Below are 17,964 nucleotides of genomic sequence, written 5' to 3' on the forward strand. Positions count from 1 at the left end.
TTTATTCCTCTCCTTGTTGAATAGCGAGTGATTTATTGGGGTGCCTGGCTGGCTCAGTCGGTGGAGCGGTGCAACTCTTGATCTCTGGGTCATCAGTTCAAGCCCCCCGTTGGGTGTGGAGCCTGCCAAAAAAAAAAAAAAAAATAGTGAGTGATTTATTCATTCAACAACATTTAAGAAGGCAGTGAACAACTATTTATTGAACTCTACTGTGTACCTACCTGTGCAAAGTGGCTTTGAAGAGCACAAACCAGGGCCGTCTGGGTGGCTCAGTCAGTTGAGCCACCGACTCTTGGTTTCAGCTCAGGTCATGATCTCACGGTTTGTGGGACTGAGCCCTGCATCGGACTCCAAGCTGACAGCATGGAGCCTGCTTGAGATTCTCTCACTGCCCTCCCACCCCGCCCTCAAAATAAATAAACTTAAGGAACCACCCCGCCCTCAAAATAAATAAACTTAAGGAAAAAAAAAAAAAGAACACAAACCATGATAGCCCAAGAGCAAGTGATACAATGCTATGAGCTTCCAGAGGAGGGACAGCGAAGGGAATCAAGACAAGTTTGACGAGGGAGGTGGCATTTGACCTGCACCATGCAGGTATCCAGATCTGTGCAAAGAGGAGCAGGGAGGGCATTTCTGAAGGGGGGAATGGTAAGGACAGAAGAACAGAGAACGAACTCTTTGTGCCTCTGTTTCCTTATCTGGAAAGGCATAAACACTCTGCTACATTTTTTCTTTTTTTCCTGAAAATGTATCACAGGCTTAAAAGGCAGAAACCATGACCCCAAATTTATCTTACAAGGAACTGAAATGTTCCCGTCTTCCTTTGAAGACAAGAACCTGAAAGGACCTTGTTTGGTTCACTTACAGACACTTGCTGTCCCTCCTGCTGTGTTCTACCACAATATTCTACAAGGTCAGTGTTACTTGCAGGACACTAGTCTTGTTGAATCATAGGTGTTTGGGAGAAATAAACTTTATGTGGTCAAGGAAGCATGAAGACTACTGTACCAATCAAACCCCAACCCATTACCGCAGGTTCGCTCTGTGCCTATAATGTGCAAACATGCCGCCATGATTCTAAGATGAGGATATGTTTCTCTATGTTTTCTGAGCTCTGTCACCACGAAAGTCTTCTGTTCCTTGGGGTATCTTATGAAACCTCTTATCCTGTTGAACCTACTTTGGAAGAAGCTGGCTTAGCTGTTGCTGACTCAGTACCAAGAGGGTTTTTTCACTAGCGACAGAAATACTCCAGGCACTTTTCAATTCCCCATGCTTCTTGCGGGAACAAGCGTAGTTGCCCTGGGTTAGTGGGCTTCTTTTCAAGTGATTGCAGAAGGGAATTAATGTTTACCATATATTAGCCCATATATCGTCACAAAACCCATGAGACTGGTGTTATTTTTATCTCTGCTTACAGATAAGGAAACTGACACATGGGGAATTTAAGTCACGTGTTCAAGGTCACACAGTCGGAACGGGCAGAATGTGGGATATGATGGGGATGGTGCTGCTATCTCAGCATGTTATCACTGTACTATGGGAGTTTGGGGGAGATCCCTTCATTTTTCTGTACTTAATTTCATAATAAACGAGGGGAATAATACCTACTCTACTACCCTGAATTATTGTGAGATCTTGGGGGTGGGGTGGAGAAAAACTCTAAAAGTACGATGAAAGATTCAGCATGGTTAGTCTAATATCCAAATGGAGGGGCACCTGGCTGGCTCAGTCGGTATAGCATGGAGCCTGCTTAAAAAAAAATAACATCCGAACGGAGAAACATGCTAGATGGCTTATTTATTTATTTATTTTAGTTATAAACATTTTACTTTATTATTTATTTAATTTAACGTTTATTTATTTTTGAGACACAGAAAGAGAGAGAGAGAGACAGAGTGCGAGCAGGGGAGGGGCAGGGAGAAAGGGAGACACAGAATCCGAAGCGGGCGCCAGGCTCCAAGCCATCAGCACAGAGCCCAACATGGGGCTCAACGCAGGGCTCGAACTCACGAGCCGTGAGATCATGACCTGAGCCAGAGTCGGCTGCTTAACCGAGTGAGCCACCCAGGTGCCCCTAAACGGGCCTTCTGCAGCTCAAAATAACAGCAGGCCTCTGTGGAGGAGGCGTCTTTCACCAACCTCTTCTTAGTAGCACTTTGGGCTTTAGGGCTCCGGGGACTGAAGACTTCGTATAAACAGGAAAGCAAGTTTATAAGGTTCAAATAGTTTATATTGTCAAATTAGAGGCATAGGTGTATGGCACAGGGAGGTTGGTGCTAGGAAAACATCTGAACGATGTGCTAGACGACATCTTTGTGAAATAAAAAAACCATGTTATTTTAAACCCTCAATTCAGTGACACAGAACTCATTCTCCAGAACACGTGGAGTTGTGGTTGGACTTTTAAGAGGTAGGATTCAGGAAGCATCTTCCTTCTTCCTCAGAGAGAAGAGAGGGGGATCCCCAGGGAGCCTGTGTGTTAGTAGCCAACTATTCTTTGGTTTGTTCTCCAAATATTTGTATTCTACCTACTTCGTAGTAGCCCTGGGGGGTGAATAACATTGATTTGTTGCTCTTAAGCTCATGGGCTAGCCAGGGACACAGATGGATAAGCAGCTAGGTACAAGACAAGACAGGACGTGCTTTATTGTTTTATTTATTTAAGTTTATTTGAGAGAGAGTGTGCATGTGCGAGTGGGGGAAGGGCAGAGAGAGAGAGAGAGAGACGGGGGGTGGGGGAGAGAGAGAGAGAGAGAGAGAGAGAGAGAGAATCACAAGCAGGCTCCAGACTGCCAGTGCAGAACCTGTTGTGGGGCTTGAACTCACAAACCACAAGATCATGACCTGAGCCGAAGTCGGACGCTTAACAACGGAGCCAGGGTGTGCTTTAAAAAGAGGTCTGAACAAGTTGTGCAGAGGTGGGCAGAGGGGCCAAGGGGCCACGTGAGGTTTGGGTTTTGAAGGAGGAGCACGGATCTGTTAGGCGTGAAAAGGATTAAGGGCCTATTAGGCAGAGGTAGGTGGGAAATCCTTGGTGCATCTGGCTCAGAGAGGAGGTGGGCATTGGGTGAGGCTAATGAGGGGCTGTGCGTGTCATGGAGGGCATGGGGCCCGGGGCCAGATTGGGCAAAGGCCTGAATACCATTCCAAGAAGAGTCTGTACTCCCTACTCGTTGTAATGAGAAGCTACTGATGAGTTTCCATCAGAAGAAAGACGTAATGGAGGCACATTATAAGAAGATTCGCTTACTAAATTTGGTAAACCTTAACCGAACGCCTGATACATTTGTGGCCCTGTGCCTGGGTCTGGGTCCACATCAGTGAAGACAAAAGACAAGGCTGCTGTCCTCAGAGCTTACAGAAGGCGTGCGAGGCAGACCAGTGGCCAGGTAATTCATAGCGTGGTAGGGGCTACGATAAAGCACAGGGTGTCACCAGAGCCATGTTTGAGGGACACTTAACTCCATCCTGGAGGGGGAAACTTTTACTCTGAGGCCTGGAGAATGTACCAGCGGTGTCCCGGACGAGCATGGGGGAGAAGAGAGCTCTGAGAAAGTGACGCAGCCTAACCCTGGCATTGATTTGGGATTTGAACTATGTACTAGGCAGCCATTGAGAGGACTGCCAGTCTTCATTCTACCGTGTCATTCCCCTCACCGTGAGCGTGGGCTGCACCCAGTGAGTAACTTCCAATGAACAGATACAGCCTAAATGACGTCACAGCTGAGATTGGGTTCAAAAGTGCTTTGGCTTCCATCTCTCCCTCTGGCCTGCCTGTTCTGATGGAAACCAGCTGCCATGTCGTGAGCTGCCCTATGGAGAGGCGTCACCTGTCGTGCAGTGGGCTCTGGAGGTCCAGAAGGGGTAAGGCCCACTCCCTTCCTCCGATGGGAACGAAGCAGGCTCGGAGGGAGGAGAGAGAAGGAAGCGGAGTTGCCAAACGCCAGGAGCCTTTGGTGGGTCTGTAGAGGTGAAACTGAGTGTCGGCTGGTTTTACACATAGCCAAAATGCAAACACTTGAGTGGACTTGGGCTCTGTTTGTTTAACGGGGAAACAGCGACACCAAAACACAGCAGATGGGAAACGAAGTTCCACCGTGGGGCAGAAGAATAAAAATACATCAGTTGGGGCTCCGACTAAGCCTGGAACCTCAAGTCCCCGTCCACACCTACGTGGAGACCCTAGAGTCCACTTGGGCTCAACGTCAAGAGTCTTTTTCACCAGCCCCTGGACTCCCCTTGCCCAGGTACCATATTCCAGTTACTTGACTTTTTCATTTCACTTTTTTTTTAAATTTTTTAACATTTATTGATTTTTGAGAGAGAGAGAGACAGAGCACAAGTTGGGGAAGGGAGAGAGAGAGGGAGACACAGAATCCGAAGCAGGCTCTGTGCTCTGAGCTGTCAGCACAGAGCCTGATGTGGGGCTCGAACTCACGGAGTGCGAGATCATGACCTGAGCCGAAGTCCAACAGTTAACAGACTGAGCCACCCAGGTGCCCCAACTTTTTCATTTCTTGTATACAACTAGCAGGTGGAATCCAAACTTCTGCCTGTCAGGGAAGAGCAAATATTAATATGCTACCAGAAAATAAACAAAATGGGGTTCATGCCTAACAAAAGTTTTAAAGAAAGCTTGATGCCTCTAAGTACCTTCCTGCAGTTGAGAGGGCTCTTTGCCCTATTTTCAATATTTTTAAAAAGTTTAAGGGAAATGATACAGTCATTTCTGTTATGGCTCCCTAGGCTAACCAAAAGGTTATTGTATTTTTTCTTGGAATCATCTCATAGGAAATCAAATTTCTTTTTGGTTTCCAAGTTTTATTGAGATATAACTAACACGTGACATGGTATTAGTTTAAGGTTACAGCATAATGACTTGAGATATATAGAGACAGCAAGAACGATCACCACGGTAAGTTTAGTTAACATCTATCACCTCACATAGTTACAATTTTTTTTTTTTGTGATGAGAAGTTTTAAGTCTATCATCTTAGTGACTTTCAAATGCACAGTACATTCTTGTTAACTCTAGTCACCATGTTCTACATTACACCCCCAGGACTTATAACTGGAAGTGTGTATCTTTTGACCTCCTTCACCATGTTGCTCCCCACCCCCTACCCCCCCACCTCTGGCAACCACCACTCTGTTCTCTGCGTCTGAGTTTGAGGAATCCAAATTTCTGATTCCCCAGTAAATATATTTTGTGAAGGATATGAAATCTTTTAAAACAAGAGATCCATCAATGAAAACAAAGCCTATAGGATACTCTTGATCTTGGAAAGGTTGGGAACCATAAGTTTTGATCAACCTCCTTATTTCACAGATGAGAAAACAGGTTGTGTGGTGTTAAGTGTTAAGTTTTGTGGCAGAAACTCTGCCTACAACTCGGGCCTCCCGGCTACATATATCAGCAATCATTCTCCAGCCCCACAGCAACTCTCCCTTCATGAAAAGCCCATCTTGTGAAGGACAGATTACATTTCTTAATGTTTGGGCAAAGGCAAGGAACAATAAAGAGTGGTGGAAATTATAGGGAGGGAAATTTTTGTTTTGTAGAGCAAAAAGAAAAAAATTTTTTTTTTTTTTTTTTTTTTTTAAAACAGTTGGAACTGTTCAATCGGGAAAGATGCTTTCTTGAGAGTGTCTGGAAAAATTGTGAAACAGTTAAAATGGAAAAAAAAAGATTACTGGGTGTCAGATGGTGTGGTAGGCCTTTCTGGATTATCTGCATTTATTTATATATGTTTATTTATTTTGAGAGATAGAGCACAAGTGGGGGAAGGGCAGAGAGAGAAGGGGAGAGGATCTGAAGTGGGCTCTGTGCTGACAGTAGAGAGCCCAATGAGGGGGGGGAAATATGGAAGCTTCATGAATTTGTGTGTCATCCTTGTGCAGGGGCCATGCTAATCTTCTCTATATCGTATATCTATATTTTAGTATATGTGCTGCCCAAAGGAGCACTGGGTTATCTGTTTTTATTAATGGTCTGTGCCTCCTATGGTCCTGTAACTACTTTACAATTCTGTAGATGGTAGAAAACTGCTAGTAATGCAATTAGTTCTTTTCCACGGAGATGCAAACAAAATCTGATTGAGGTGCCATTGATTTCCTCCCACCCCCGGAAGTCGGTTTTGCATTTAACATATTCATTTCAGCATTGCTGATGGCCTGTGTAAGTGTCTGTTTTTTGGGTCCTTCTGTAAACAGGTTTTTCACACTTTACTCGTTCCCTCATTAATTAATGAGTCAAATAAAATCTTTGATGTGTGTTCACTTTATAGTTGTCTGAGAGTCATGATTTTTTTCTTTTTGAAAACAATTCTCTTTAACCAGGAGGTCTTGGATGTTCCATCCCTGGATGTGTTCAGGCAGGTGGTGTGGCCATCCTTGATCCTTATACCAGACTCCTATGGCTCTTTCCAGACTTTAATGTAAAGAGTCGTTCACATCTCTGTCTCCCTCAGGAGACTCTCTTTTTCTGAGGAGGGGGACCCAGCTAATGTATGCGCACTAACAAAAATTTGTTAAGGGAAGGGGAGATACGGTGTGCGATTTACTCACCTTTTCCATTTAGGACCACCAGGGGGAGCAGAAGCCTTCCTTTACTAACTTCGGGAACCCACCTAGGGAGCGTCCGGGGTGGAAGGAAGTGTAGCCCAAAGGAGGATCAGGGACGAGAATGAGTTCATCCAGCCCGACCGCTTACGACCGTATCTTTATGGGAGGAGATGAAGTCAGCCTGGAGCACGCACTAAGATCGCAGAGGAGGGCAAAGTTCTGTTAGAATTACGAAAATATTTACAGCCTTTTAACCTGAATACACAGAGCACATTCTTGTCGTGACTTGAGCATTCAGTCTTCGGACTGCCACTCCCACTTACTGAGCGCCGCCCTCTGCTGGATAGGTCGGTGGTTCCCAAGGAGGAAGATGAACGGGGAAGAGGGAAGAAAGGGAGGGAAGGGGCGGCGCAAAGACCCCGCCCACCTTTTCGGTAGACCCATCCCACCTGGCAGTCCACACCTCGTAGGAACGAAGACGGCTTCAGCTTGACAAACAGTTCGTGACACTGACATCTCGATCTTACCACCCCGGTTCTGTGCGTTGCGAACCAGACCCCTCCGGAAACGGAGTCCCCTAGAGAAACCGCGACCCCCAGAGTTGTACAGATTATTAGCGGCAGGTGCTGCCTCCAACGTTGGACTGCTTCCATTTCTCGGAGGGGTCGCGATTGCGACCAGCGTCAAATCCAGAGTCTTCGCCGCCGCCCCGCCGCACCCCCGGTTATTTCCTCCAGGAAAGAACACGCGCCCCCAGCGGTATCCCGCAGTCCCCCGGACGGTCAGCTCCGTCCCTTGGGGCGCCCTTCCTCGGTTGCGGGGGGGGGGGGCGGAGAGGGACGCCTGGCTCTCCCTCCCACCTGCTAGGCGCACAGCGTTCTCGGTCCCCGGGACAGTGTGCGGCCGGGCCCGACACAGCCCGGTGCAGGCCGCGAGCGGCCGTCGGGGGAAAAGGAGGGGTTCTCCCTCGGGCCCGCCCTTTTCCCTGGACTCCCCCGCCCTCCCCCCGGCGCCGGAGCCGGAGCCGCCCAAGCGGAGGGCCCTTTAAGGAGGAGCGCGGGGCGCGGCGCAGGTGAGGGGCGGGCCCGCCGGGCGGATCTGCGCTGCGCGCCGGCGCCGGCCCGGGAGCCGGATTTGGAGAGCGCGGCGCCGGCGGGGCCGCAGGGGGCGGCGCGGCGGAGCCTCCCGTGGCCTCGGACGCTCCTCCTAGCCCGCGGCCGCCGCCCGCCTCCGCCTGCCCCTCCAGCTCCTTCGCCCCGACCCGGCCGGCCGGCCGCCCGCCACTTCCGGCCGCTCACCTGGGACGCGCTCACCTGGGACGCGCTCACCTGCCTCTGGGCGCCTGGGCAGCAGGATGAAGGACCGGCTGGAGCAGCTGAAAGCCGTGAGTCCCGCCGCACCCGGGAACTGTTGGGCCGGGGGCACAGCTGCGAGGGAGAGGGCCTTCCCTATGCTCCCCAAATCCGGGCTAGAGGGGGGCCCCCCCGCATCAGGCCTGCGCCCCCGGAGCTACCGCCGCATCCGCGCCCCTTCCCCGCTCCTCCGCTTCGGGGTCATGTGCCAGTGATTCATCCCTAGGTTGTGATTTCCCTGGATGCCTCCCTCCCCTCCCCCCAAGCTGGACAGTTTCAGTTCAGAGCTGGGGTCTGCGGGTGGGGGTTCTTTGAGTCCAGAGGAGTTCTCTGTGAGGTCACGGGTCACCTCTACCAACCTGCTACCTGGCAATATGCCCAGGATCAGCCTCCTCCTACCCTCCTTGTCTCCCTTGGGGGGCGGGGAGGGGGCGCCGAGTAAGGCTGCCCCTCCCCCAGGACCTGCTCAGAGCCCCTGGGTGACCTCCTGAGCTGTGAGCTGGTCACGTGCCAGGATGGGCCCAGCACCTCGCCACCCTGAGGTCTATAATTATTAATTTCTCCCTCATCCTCCGGACAGCTGTGGTCAGGGCAAAGGATCTGAATGAAGGTAGACCGCCTCCAGTCCTACTGCACAAAAGCCGTAAAACCCCGAGCTACTTAGTCTTTTGAGCCTGTGTTTCCTTGTCTGTCAAACGGGGATGATCATCCCTTAGAGATTTGCTATGAGATCAAATGACATAATGGGACTTGATACAGAGGATGGTTAAAGCTTGGGTTTTTGAGTCATTGACTCACATAACAAATAATTACCGAGTACATTCTATGGGGCAGGCCCGGTGCTCAGCCCTGGGGATTGGGGGACACAGGCTCTGTTTATATGGAATTTTAAATGTAGCCTTTGATAGACACAAAGCAGTCCCTCTTCTTGGGAGCTTGTGAGAATTGCGAGGCTTCAGCCCCTGCCTGCACCCACAAAATCAGTCTGATTGCTCTCGAATCTCCCCAGGGGATGCAAGAACACATGCAAGTTTGGGAAACTTGGGAATGGATAGAACTGGGGTTGCCTCCTGGCTACACCGATTACTGGCTGTCCCTCCACCTCTGAGCCTAAGTTTTCAGGTCTGTGAAGTGTGTGGTAAGGACTAAAAGCAAGAGCACACAGAGCCCTTTGCATGATGCAGGGTACGTGTGGGATGAATAGGTGGTAAATATGCTGATAGCTGTAAAAGCTCCTTGGGCAAAAATACAGGCCTTGTTCAAGGCACTGCTGAGATGCTGTTACAGTCGCTTTTCTTTCTCTTCCCTTATCCTGGGTAAGACCTTTGCGCTCCTTTCACCTGCTCTGGGTCATAATGCTGCAGAGGAGGTGAGGGTGATGGAGAAGTGAGAGAAGAAAAAGGGCAGCTACAGATGGGGGGGGGGGAGGGGGTTGGGGAAGGAGCCGGGGAGGGAGCCTCCCTGCCTCCTGCCCGCTCTTTGTCATTGAAGCTTCATAATATTGCCTTTACAGACAGGGCAGATTTTATTGCCCCTATTTTTTATACAAGAGGCAAGTAGAGCTCAGCTTGGGTAGGAGGGGTGTCGCGGTTCCCAGGGCCGGTCAGGGCACAGCCCGGAGAGGAACCCAGGCTCCTGACGCTCTCCACCATACTCCTTCCCTGAGGCTCGCTGGAAAGGAAAGAGGAGTGTGGTTTTGAAGATCTTCCCTTATCAGCCACACACCCAGCAATCATAAAACAGTGCGGAACTGAACGGCAGGCCCAGGCGACTCCCTTCCTTGCGTTAGGAAACCCATTTCCAGAGGAAGATAGCCCACTGCCCCTTTCAAGCCCACGGTCAACAAATAGCAAAGAACTCTTGAGTTCTGAGCATCAATTCAGTTTGCCAGGAAAGCCAAGCAAGTCCCCTGGCTTCCCCGAGCCTCCGGGCGGGGCTTTACCTCTGGGGAAGGGAAAGGTCACACTGGAGACTGGGCACTTGTGGGGTGCTGTTCTGAAATAACAGGTTTTGGAGCAGGGGCATGGCTGGTGGTGCCCAGCAAAGAGGACCAGGCTGCAGGTTCAAAGGTTCTGATTGTTGCCTTGCCACTTAATAGCTGTGTTCCTTTGTACCCCTTCTGCTTCTCTGTTCCTCTTTTGTAAAACAAGAAGTTTGGTTCATCTCAGAACCCCCTCTTGGCAATACTGATGTTTTCCCCTGGATCATTGTTCACGTTTGTATGGGTTTTGGTTTCTAGTCCATCCCCCCCCCCCCCCATCCCCCACCTCTGGGTGAGAGATGCCTTCACTGCAACAAGATAACCATCCCTCTGATTATTTTCATCAATAAAAAACATTGGTTACCCCGCATGAAACCAGTTTCACACTGAACAGCCTGTGTAATCTCCTCTGTGGCATCTTTCTAAACCTTTGGGGGAGGCGAGGTGATAACTGGGGGAGGGCGGTCATGTGCAGGAGATTAGCCTTCCTCTGTGTGGGTATCAGGAGTAGATGTGAAGTTGATGGGTCAAAATAAGGATTCTCTGCGTGAAAGCATTCTCAGTAGTCAGAGCTGCCCAGGGACGGACTGGGGTGGCCAGAGAAGTTGGGAACTCTTAAGCCTGGGGTGAGGCAGGAAGCTTGTGGGGAGTTTGAGCAGCTCTCTGAGGGTGGAGAGGCAAACCGATTTCAGGCCCTCATCCACCTTGCTGATACATGGTTCTCTAAAATGCTTTGTTGTGTGTGAACCTGTGTTAGGCACCATGAGGCTCTTGGGTTTCCAGGACCAAGGTCTCAGAGTTGCGCCTGTAAAGTGGGTCATCATACCTTCCCCATAGAGCCATTGTGGAGGTTGAATGAAATAATCCAAGATAATCACCCACCATTGTGCATGTGCGTTCCCCCAACTTGACCTGCCGGGAGCAGCATCCACACTGAAGGGGCACACCTTCCCGAGGCCATGGTCACGAGACCTGACTCATCTCTTGCATTGCTCCTCCTGGTAGGCCTCCTCAGCAGCCTGCTTCTTCAGGGAGTAGGACAGGCTTACCAGGAATGCACAGGGTCTACCCCCAGCCCGTCTCACAAGCTGATTTCTCACTAGCTGAACTTTGGATCTACTGAGTCCACACAATTCCCATCCAGGGACCTCTTGCCCGGCTCTCTTTTCATTCAGCAAACATTGACTGAGCACCTACTATGGCCCAAGCCCCGCCTTAGGTGCCGGGTTATAATGGTGATTACCACCTATTCCTGGACCTTAGAAGTTCACAGTCAGATAGGGAGACGCACAAGAAACGGAAAATGATGATACCTTCCTTGTGTTAGAAGCTACTGTGGGAAGACCCTGTCGACTGGCCTCTGGGGACAAGACACTAGGGGGTGCAGGGTGTTTCCCAGAAGTGATGCTTGAGCTCAGGTCTCATTAAGATCAAGTCCGATCTCTTCAAGGCACGTAGAGTCTCCTGAGAGGCAGGGATCCTGGATTTTCTCAGTCACTGTCTCATTGGCGAGTGCTCCACTATTTCACCACGATAAGTGCTTTGGGACTTTCCTGTGCTGGGTGTGCTGATCCTCCTTTCTGACCTCTTCCTGCTGGATAGCATGTTATGCAGAATTACTACACAAGGTTCTGGTCTTAAAGAGTAAATGGTCATGTATGAAACAACTCGCAAATTAAAGGTAGATAATGATAGCAGAGAAGCCAGTGATGTAGGGTAGGGAAAAGAGGGCAAGAACTTTGGACCCCCTGGAGTTGGTCTACGGAGGACTAGAAAGAACTTGGGGTACACCGGCCCCTCCAAGGCAAGTGCTAATAGGGATGCACGGATGAAATCAACCACCTGGGACTCTAAAAGGCGGGAGTAACTTTTTATTCATTCTGTTCTGTCTTGTCTCTTGCTGCATCCTGAAGGGCTCCTTGGCCTCCTGCTGCTTTTGACAGTCTGGATCTCTGTGGGATCAGAGGTCCTGATGTTAAGGGTCAGAGTATAACCCCTCAGAATCATGGGGCTGTACTTCCCCTTAAAGCTCAATTCGTTTACTGCATAGATATTGGCCCCTGCTATGTGCCAGGTGCTTTGGATCCTAACCAAATCTTAACATCCTGACTTGAGAATCTCTTCATTGAGATTCAACTTAAGACCCTTTTCATTGAGATTCTGTACTTTAGTGATAAGATTTCTCACTGGTCTGTGATTTCTTCCTGGGAGGATTCACCCCCGGGAGAGCGATTTAGCTGGAGCAGACTGGGAGGCCAGGCCAAGATGAGTTAACAGGGGATTGAGCAGGGATTATGGACTCATCAGGCTGAGGCCAGAAGAGAAAACGCTTGGACGAGGGAAGGGGATTAGTTTTATTTTTGTTCCTGTGAGTGAGGGGGGAGACCAGGGCCTGGCAGAAGCCAGGGTGCTCTCTCTCCCTTCTCCTACTGTCAAAATTCCTAGCCATCTTCCAAAACGCATTCTTTCCACTTAACCTCCCTAACTGCAGCCTAGAGTATTCTCCCTCATTCCAGCTGCACATAAAGGGCTGTATATCGCTTTGCAGCAAATACCTTTCTGCTGTTAGGTTCATGGGGTTTTTGTCACCATGGAGTAGGCTTGAAACCACCTTCCTTTGTTTTTTCAAGAGTTGGACTCTTTGTCTCCTTAAGTACTATTGTAACTTGGGGGCACGTGGCTGGCTCTGTCTGTAGAGCTTGTGACTCTTTATCTTGGGGTTGTGAGTTCAAGCCTCACATTGGGTGTAGAGATTACTTAAAAATAAAATCTTAAAAAAAAAAAAAAAGGAGTGATGGTTCTATTCCTTGTTGTCACTGTGTCATCAACTGCAGTAAAATTGATCATTTATTGAGCAGCTACATACTATTTGATGGGACCTGTGTTAGGTGCCTTGCATTTGTTGTCTCTAATCCCTTCAACCACGCAAGGCAAGGTGCTGTTTTACATTATTCCCATTTCACAGGTAAGGAAATCGAGGCTCAGATTTGATGGAGATCCCTAGCTGGGAAAAGTTGGGATCAAGATCGAACATGTCTGTCTTGCCTTTTTTTTTTTTTTTTTTTTTTATCTCCCTGCACTTTATTTGATCATCTGCCCATCTACAATGCACATGGCCTGATGCAGTGGCAGAAAGGGTATTCCTCTGGAGCCCCAGTGCCCCGAACTCTGCATGGTAGTTATCTAGTAAATGTTTATCCGACTGATTATTGACTAATCGACAGCTTGGCCCTCCCACATCCCTTGCCCATTGTTGGGACTTACTCTTCCCTGTCTATTCCCTGTGGGGTGGAGTTGAGCAGCATTTACTCCGAGAGCCTGTGAATTTGCTAATGATGCCAGAGGTCACTGGTTCCATCTTCAAGGACAAGGGTGGCTGAATTCCAAGGCTCCTAGCTATTCCTAAACCCTTAGCCCACTACATCATGGAGGATTGCCCCGTTCAGAAAGACGATGAAGGAGAAGATGTGGGTGCCATGGTGAAAATCTAGCCACCCCATTTTTCCTCTGGCAAAATCTAATAACATCTCTCTCTTTTTAAAAAATTTTTTTTAAAAGTTTGTTTATTTATGTATTTATTTTTGAGAGAAAGAAAGAGTGAGTGAGCAGGGGAGGGGCAGAGAGAGAGGGAGAGAGAGAATCCCAAGCAGGATCCATGCTGTCAGCACAGAGCCCGACACGGGGCTTGCACTCACAAACCATGAGATCATGACCTGAGCTGAAACCAAGAGCTGGACGCTTAACTGGGACACCCAGGTGCCCCAAATCTTAGGAGTCTCTCAACACTCAGTTCCAGTGTCACCACCACAGGGAAGCCCCCAGACCTTGAGCGGACAGCATTTACCACTCCACAAACTGTTTATCTTGGTTGATGTGTGACAGCAGCGGCCCAGGGTTTCAGAAGCCGCCTGCCCCGTCCTTGTCTGCTGTGTGAGGGAGCACAGATCACGCAGGCCTCGTTCCCCCTGCACTTCCACGGCCCGGCTCACGGTGGGGAAGGCTGCAAACCACACTGTCCAGTGAGCAAATGGGGACGTTCTGCAGATGAGCTTACTTGGAGATTCTGTAGTCCCTGAGGGACCTTATCTGCAGCTGCTTTAATACCCAGCCTCTTCAGCTCCCTGCCCTGACCGGTCTCCACGGTCAGGCCAGCCTGCTTTCTGGCATTGGGCCGTTTCCACGGCAACGTCCCCCTGCTGGACGGGAGGGCTGCTGTAAATGCAGTTCAACCTAAAGGAGATCAGTGGAACACATCCTTTTGATTTTGGACCAATTTTAGACTTACAGAAAAGCCACAAAGGCAGCACAGGGAGTTCCTGTCCACCCCCACCTGGTTTCCTCCCTTGTTGACACCTTCCATTTTGATGGTACGTTTGTCACAACCGAGGGATGCTTTAACGATCCTGATGTTGGCACGTTCCTATTCTCTGAACTCCAGACTTGATTTGGATTCCACTCATTTTCCCATGAACGGCCCTTTTCCTGATCTGGGGTCCCATCCAGGACACCACGTTGCAGTTAGGTGTCTTGCTTTCTTAGCCTGCCCTGGCCTGTGTCTGCTTCTCAGGTGTTCCTTGTTTCCGTGACCTTGTCCGTTTATTCAGCTCGTGTGTTTTCATGCTTTGGAAGTGTGTTTCCAGTGGCCGGTGCAGCCGCTGGCGTGCGGCTGCCGTTGGAGGCATCCCTCCGGGGTGGTAGACAGCAAGGGCTCAGCAGCCGGCTGCACGGGCTCTCCCAGCTCCGGCACGCACCGTCTGTCCCATCTTGAGCAGGTTGCTTGACATCTTTATGCCTTAATTTTCTCAGCTGTAAGATGGGGAGGGTCCCCAGAAGATTGTAGAGATTAAATGGTATGTATAAAGTGCATGTCCCAGAAGAATCCTCAGCTCCTGTGGAGTGCTCAATAGATGTTACCTAATACATAGTGAAGTGTTTTCTAGAAGGATCGTGATGGGAGGGGGCTTGGGCACAGGGGCTGAAAGGAAGTAGAGACGAGTAGAGAAGAAGAGGTTATTAGTCCCTCCATGCCTCGTCCCTGAGAACTGGAGGCTGTGGGGTATTGAGTGGTGGGGTTGAGACGGAGAGGAAGTCCGAAAAGAGCCCAGAAAGCTGGAGTAGGGGAGGAACAATGTTCCAGAAAGAAATCGTGGGCCAGTAAGAAGTCTTATCACTAAAGAACAGAAGCCCAATGAACTCTCCAGGAGGAAGCAGAAGATACTCTTCCAATGTCTTTGGCTCCTGGGATGAGAGAGAAAGCGGGAAAAAGGTGTGGTCTTCTTATTCCAGTGGCCTTCCTGGAGGTATCCTTTGGGTAAATTCACTCATCTTTCAAAATTTCCCCAAGGAGTCACCTTTGCACACATTATTATATATGCTTCCATCCTCCCCAGGCTCTGCCTTGGATTCAGGGAGGTTGGGCACCCGGTCTTCTTGTCTTAAGTGCTGTCCTCACTCACCATGTGGGGTTGTAATGACCTGTGTGCCTCCCATCGGAGACAGTGAGGTCCTGGAGAGCAGGGGCTGCTGAGTTTGGTCTCTGCATCTCTAGTGGCAAATAAATGCTGGTTGTTCAGTAAATACTGTTGGGTGAATGAATGAGCGAATGGATTGGACCTTGTAGTGGGAAGGAGAATGTGTGGGTATGGCAGTTGGTTACGAGACCCCACCATCTCTCTAAGTGAATGCACTGCGAACTCGGTGGATTGGACCAGGTATGGTTCCATCCTGTCTTTGTTCCATATTAGCCATGTGATTCTGGGTGAGTTAATCTCCCTACCTCAGATTCCTCACCTGTGTAGACAACATCTACACATAGGCTGTTTTTTTCCCTCCTGTTTTTCTTTTTTCTTTTTTTTTAAAGTTATTTATTTTGAGAGAGAAAGAAAGAGAGGGAAGGGGGAAGGAGAGAGAGAAGGGGACAGAGAATCCCACAATCCTGGGGTCACGACCAGAGCCGAAATCAAAAGTCAGACACTTAACCGACTGAGCCACACAGGCACCCCTCCCTCCTCCTTTTCTTTCGGTAAACTTCCATCCCTTTTTGCTGTTCCTTCTCAGACCTAGCTTAGGTCCTGAGAAGCAAAAACAGGTAGGAGTTAACATGGCACCTGGGGATGAAGTTTGATGATTTTTCTATGCAAGGAACAGAAGGCAAAGTGTCTTCAAACGCACGTGGAAGATTAAAAAATACTGACCGTGTATAATGATACGAAGAAGTGTCCAGTTGCACAGAATATTAAGTCCAGTAGGCTATGTTCCCTGACGACGGCATAATAAAATTAACAGTACAGTAATAGCCCTCCTTACCTGCTTTGGAAATTGAAAATGCCTTTCTAACTAGCTCTTGAGTTAAAAAGAAGTCAGAATGGGGGCACCTGGGTGGCTCAGTCAGTTGAGTGTCCAACTCTGGATTTTGGCTCAGGTCATGATCCCAGACTCGTGAGAGATCAAGCTCTGTGCGGAGCATGGAGCCTGCTTGGGAAAAGGGAAGTGTCCCCTTGTTTCACAGGGAGAAAGGACAGTGTGGGAGGGAGACGGGGGTGGGGGGGGGTGGGGGGGTCGGAGAAGGGTAGGCACACTCTTTAAGTGGGGAGCAGAGAACGCCGAGTACTTGTTGAGAGCTGCTTACTCAGAATCTGTGGCTCTTTTAATTGAAGAAGAGGGACTGGAAAAACCAGACGTTGGGCAGTGTGTCACGGGCCTGTGTGCATGTGTGTGTGTGTGTGTGTGTGTGTGTGTGTGTGTGTGTGCGCGCGCGCGCGCTTGGAACCCTCGTAAGCCGTAGTGTTTGTTGTCCCTGGGAATCCGCAGACCCTCGCTGCAGAGGGAGGCAGGTGGGGGAGAGGGGAGCAGGAAGGAGGAAGGGTACACGGCGCTGTCTCCTTGAATTCATTGGGGGCAAGTCTGGGTTTATGAAGAGGCGCATGGGCCTCGAGCAGAGAGCTGTTCCCATGTGGAGGAGGGGCACAGACTCGTGCTCACCTGCTTGTGCCACGAGGGCCCCGCCTCCGCCAGCCACAATCCTTTAATACCCCCGCTGCCGGCCGTTAAGGACCAGATGTCCCTTCGCAGCCCAGACTGCTTGCTGGTGCCTTTCCCTCACCCCAGAACGTTCCCGAGAGCTCCGGGGCCTTCCGTCTTGTCCCGGGACCCCCGAGGAGTAAATGGGCGTCATCGTCATCCGCGATGGCTCCCTTTTCCTTCCTTTGTCCCGTCCTGTCTTGCTGCTCTGATTTGTGGGATCCTCGAGGAATTGCCGGTGATTTAAACTTAGACTGCAGCAGGTTGTTTGTCTTAAAATCTCTAACGGAAGTATAGTTGGCACACAATGTTAACACCAGTTTCAGGCGTAGGACACGGTGATTTGACGAGCCTGTGTTATGCAGCGCTCACCACGGTGTCACCACACGACGGAATTACCCTGGTGACTGTATTCCCTATCATCTTCCCCTATCATCACCTTTCATCCCCGTGACTAATTTTTATAAAATAAATAAAATGAAAATGAAAGTTTGTACCTGGAAAAGGAGCAGTGGGATTTTTCTCTCTCTCTTTTTTTTTAATGTTTGTTTGTTTTTGAGAGAGTGTAAGTGGGCGAGGCGCAGAGAGAGGGGGACAGAGGATCCAAAGCAGGTTCCCTGCTGACAGGCTGACAGCAGCGAGCCTGATGCGGGGCTCGAACTGACAACCGCGAGATCATGTCCTGAGCTGAAGTGGGACGCTCAACCGACTGAGCCCCCCAGGCGCCCCCCTTCCCCTCTTCTTGAGAAGGCATCCATTTGTGTACAGCAGTGGTTTCTTGGTTAGCTAAGCTTGCTGGTTTGCTTGCTTGCTTACTTCCTTTTTTCTTCTTTTCTTTGCTCTGTTGACAGCAGGACTTTCTTCAAATGAAGTGTTACATTCAGCCCCAGTGTATAAAGCAGACAGAAGGGAAGCTACACAGATTTAAGAGTGGGGAAGGGCCCACCTGCCTGCCTCCCCCCTCCCTGGCTTCCCTGGCCGGTTTCTGAGGCTCATCTGAAGTGTCCTGGGGTTCCACAAAGCTGCACTGGAAAGCTAAGC

General features: G+C 49.8%; 1 protein-coding gene, 1 long non-coding RNA gene and 1 other non-coding gene across 6 annotated transcripts in view; 1 reads left to right on the forward strand and 2 right to left on the reverse strand.

The window, feature by feature from the left end:
• Positions 1 to 4,459: 4,459 nt before the first annotated feature.
• Positions 4,460 to 7,625, reverse strand: LOC122199156. Its single transcript, XR_006193385.1, has 3 exons — positions 7,020 to 7,625; positions 6,574 to 6,763; positions 4,460 to 4,559 (listed from the first exon to the last, which is right to left on the reverse strand). It is a non-coding gene; the product is annotated as an uncharacterized LOC122199156 (long non-coding RNA).
• On the reverse strand, positions 5,863 to 5,973 carry LOC122201484. The gene has a single exon (XR_006194194.1). It is a non-coding gene; the product is annotated as a U6 spliceosomal RNA (small nuclear RNA).
• Positions 7,626 to 7,830: 205 nt separating the features above from the next.
• The window catches only part of STX3 (syntaxin 3), a 39,729-nt gene continuing 29,595 nt past the window's right edge, over positions 7,831 to 17,964 (forward strand). The window contains exon 1 of one of the 4 annotated variants that reach the window (XM_042903925.1): positions 7,831 to 7,954. In XM_042903925.1, coding sequence (XP_042759859.1) covers positions 7,925 to 7,954 — 30 coding nt within the window. In that variant the 5' untranslated portion in view covers positions 7,831 to 7,924. The remainder of the gene's footprint in view (positions 7,955 to 17,964) is intronic. The other 3 variants (XM_042903930.1, XM_042903929.1, XM_042903927.1) reach the window with 3 other exon arrangements.

This window comes from Panthera leo, chromosome D1, assembly GCF_018350215.1.
Source record: "Panthera leo isolate Ple1 chromosome D1, P.leo_Ple1_pat1.1, whole genome shotgun sequence".
NCBI lineage: Eukaryota > Metazoa > Chordata > Mammalia > Carnivora > Felidae > Panthera > Panthera leo.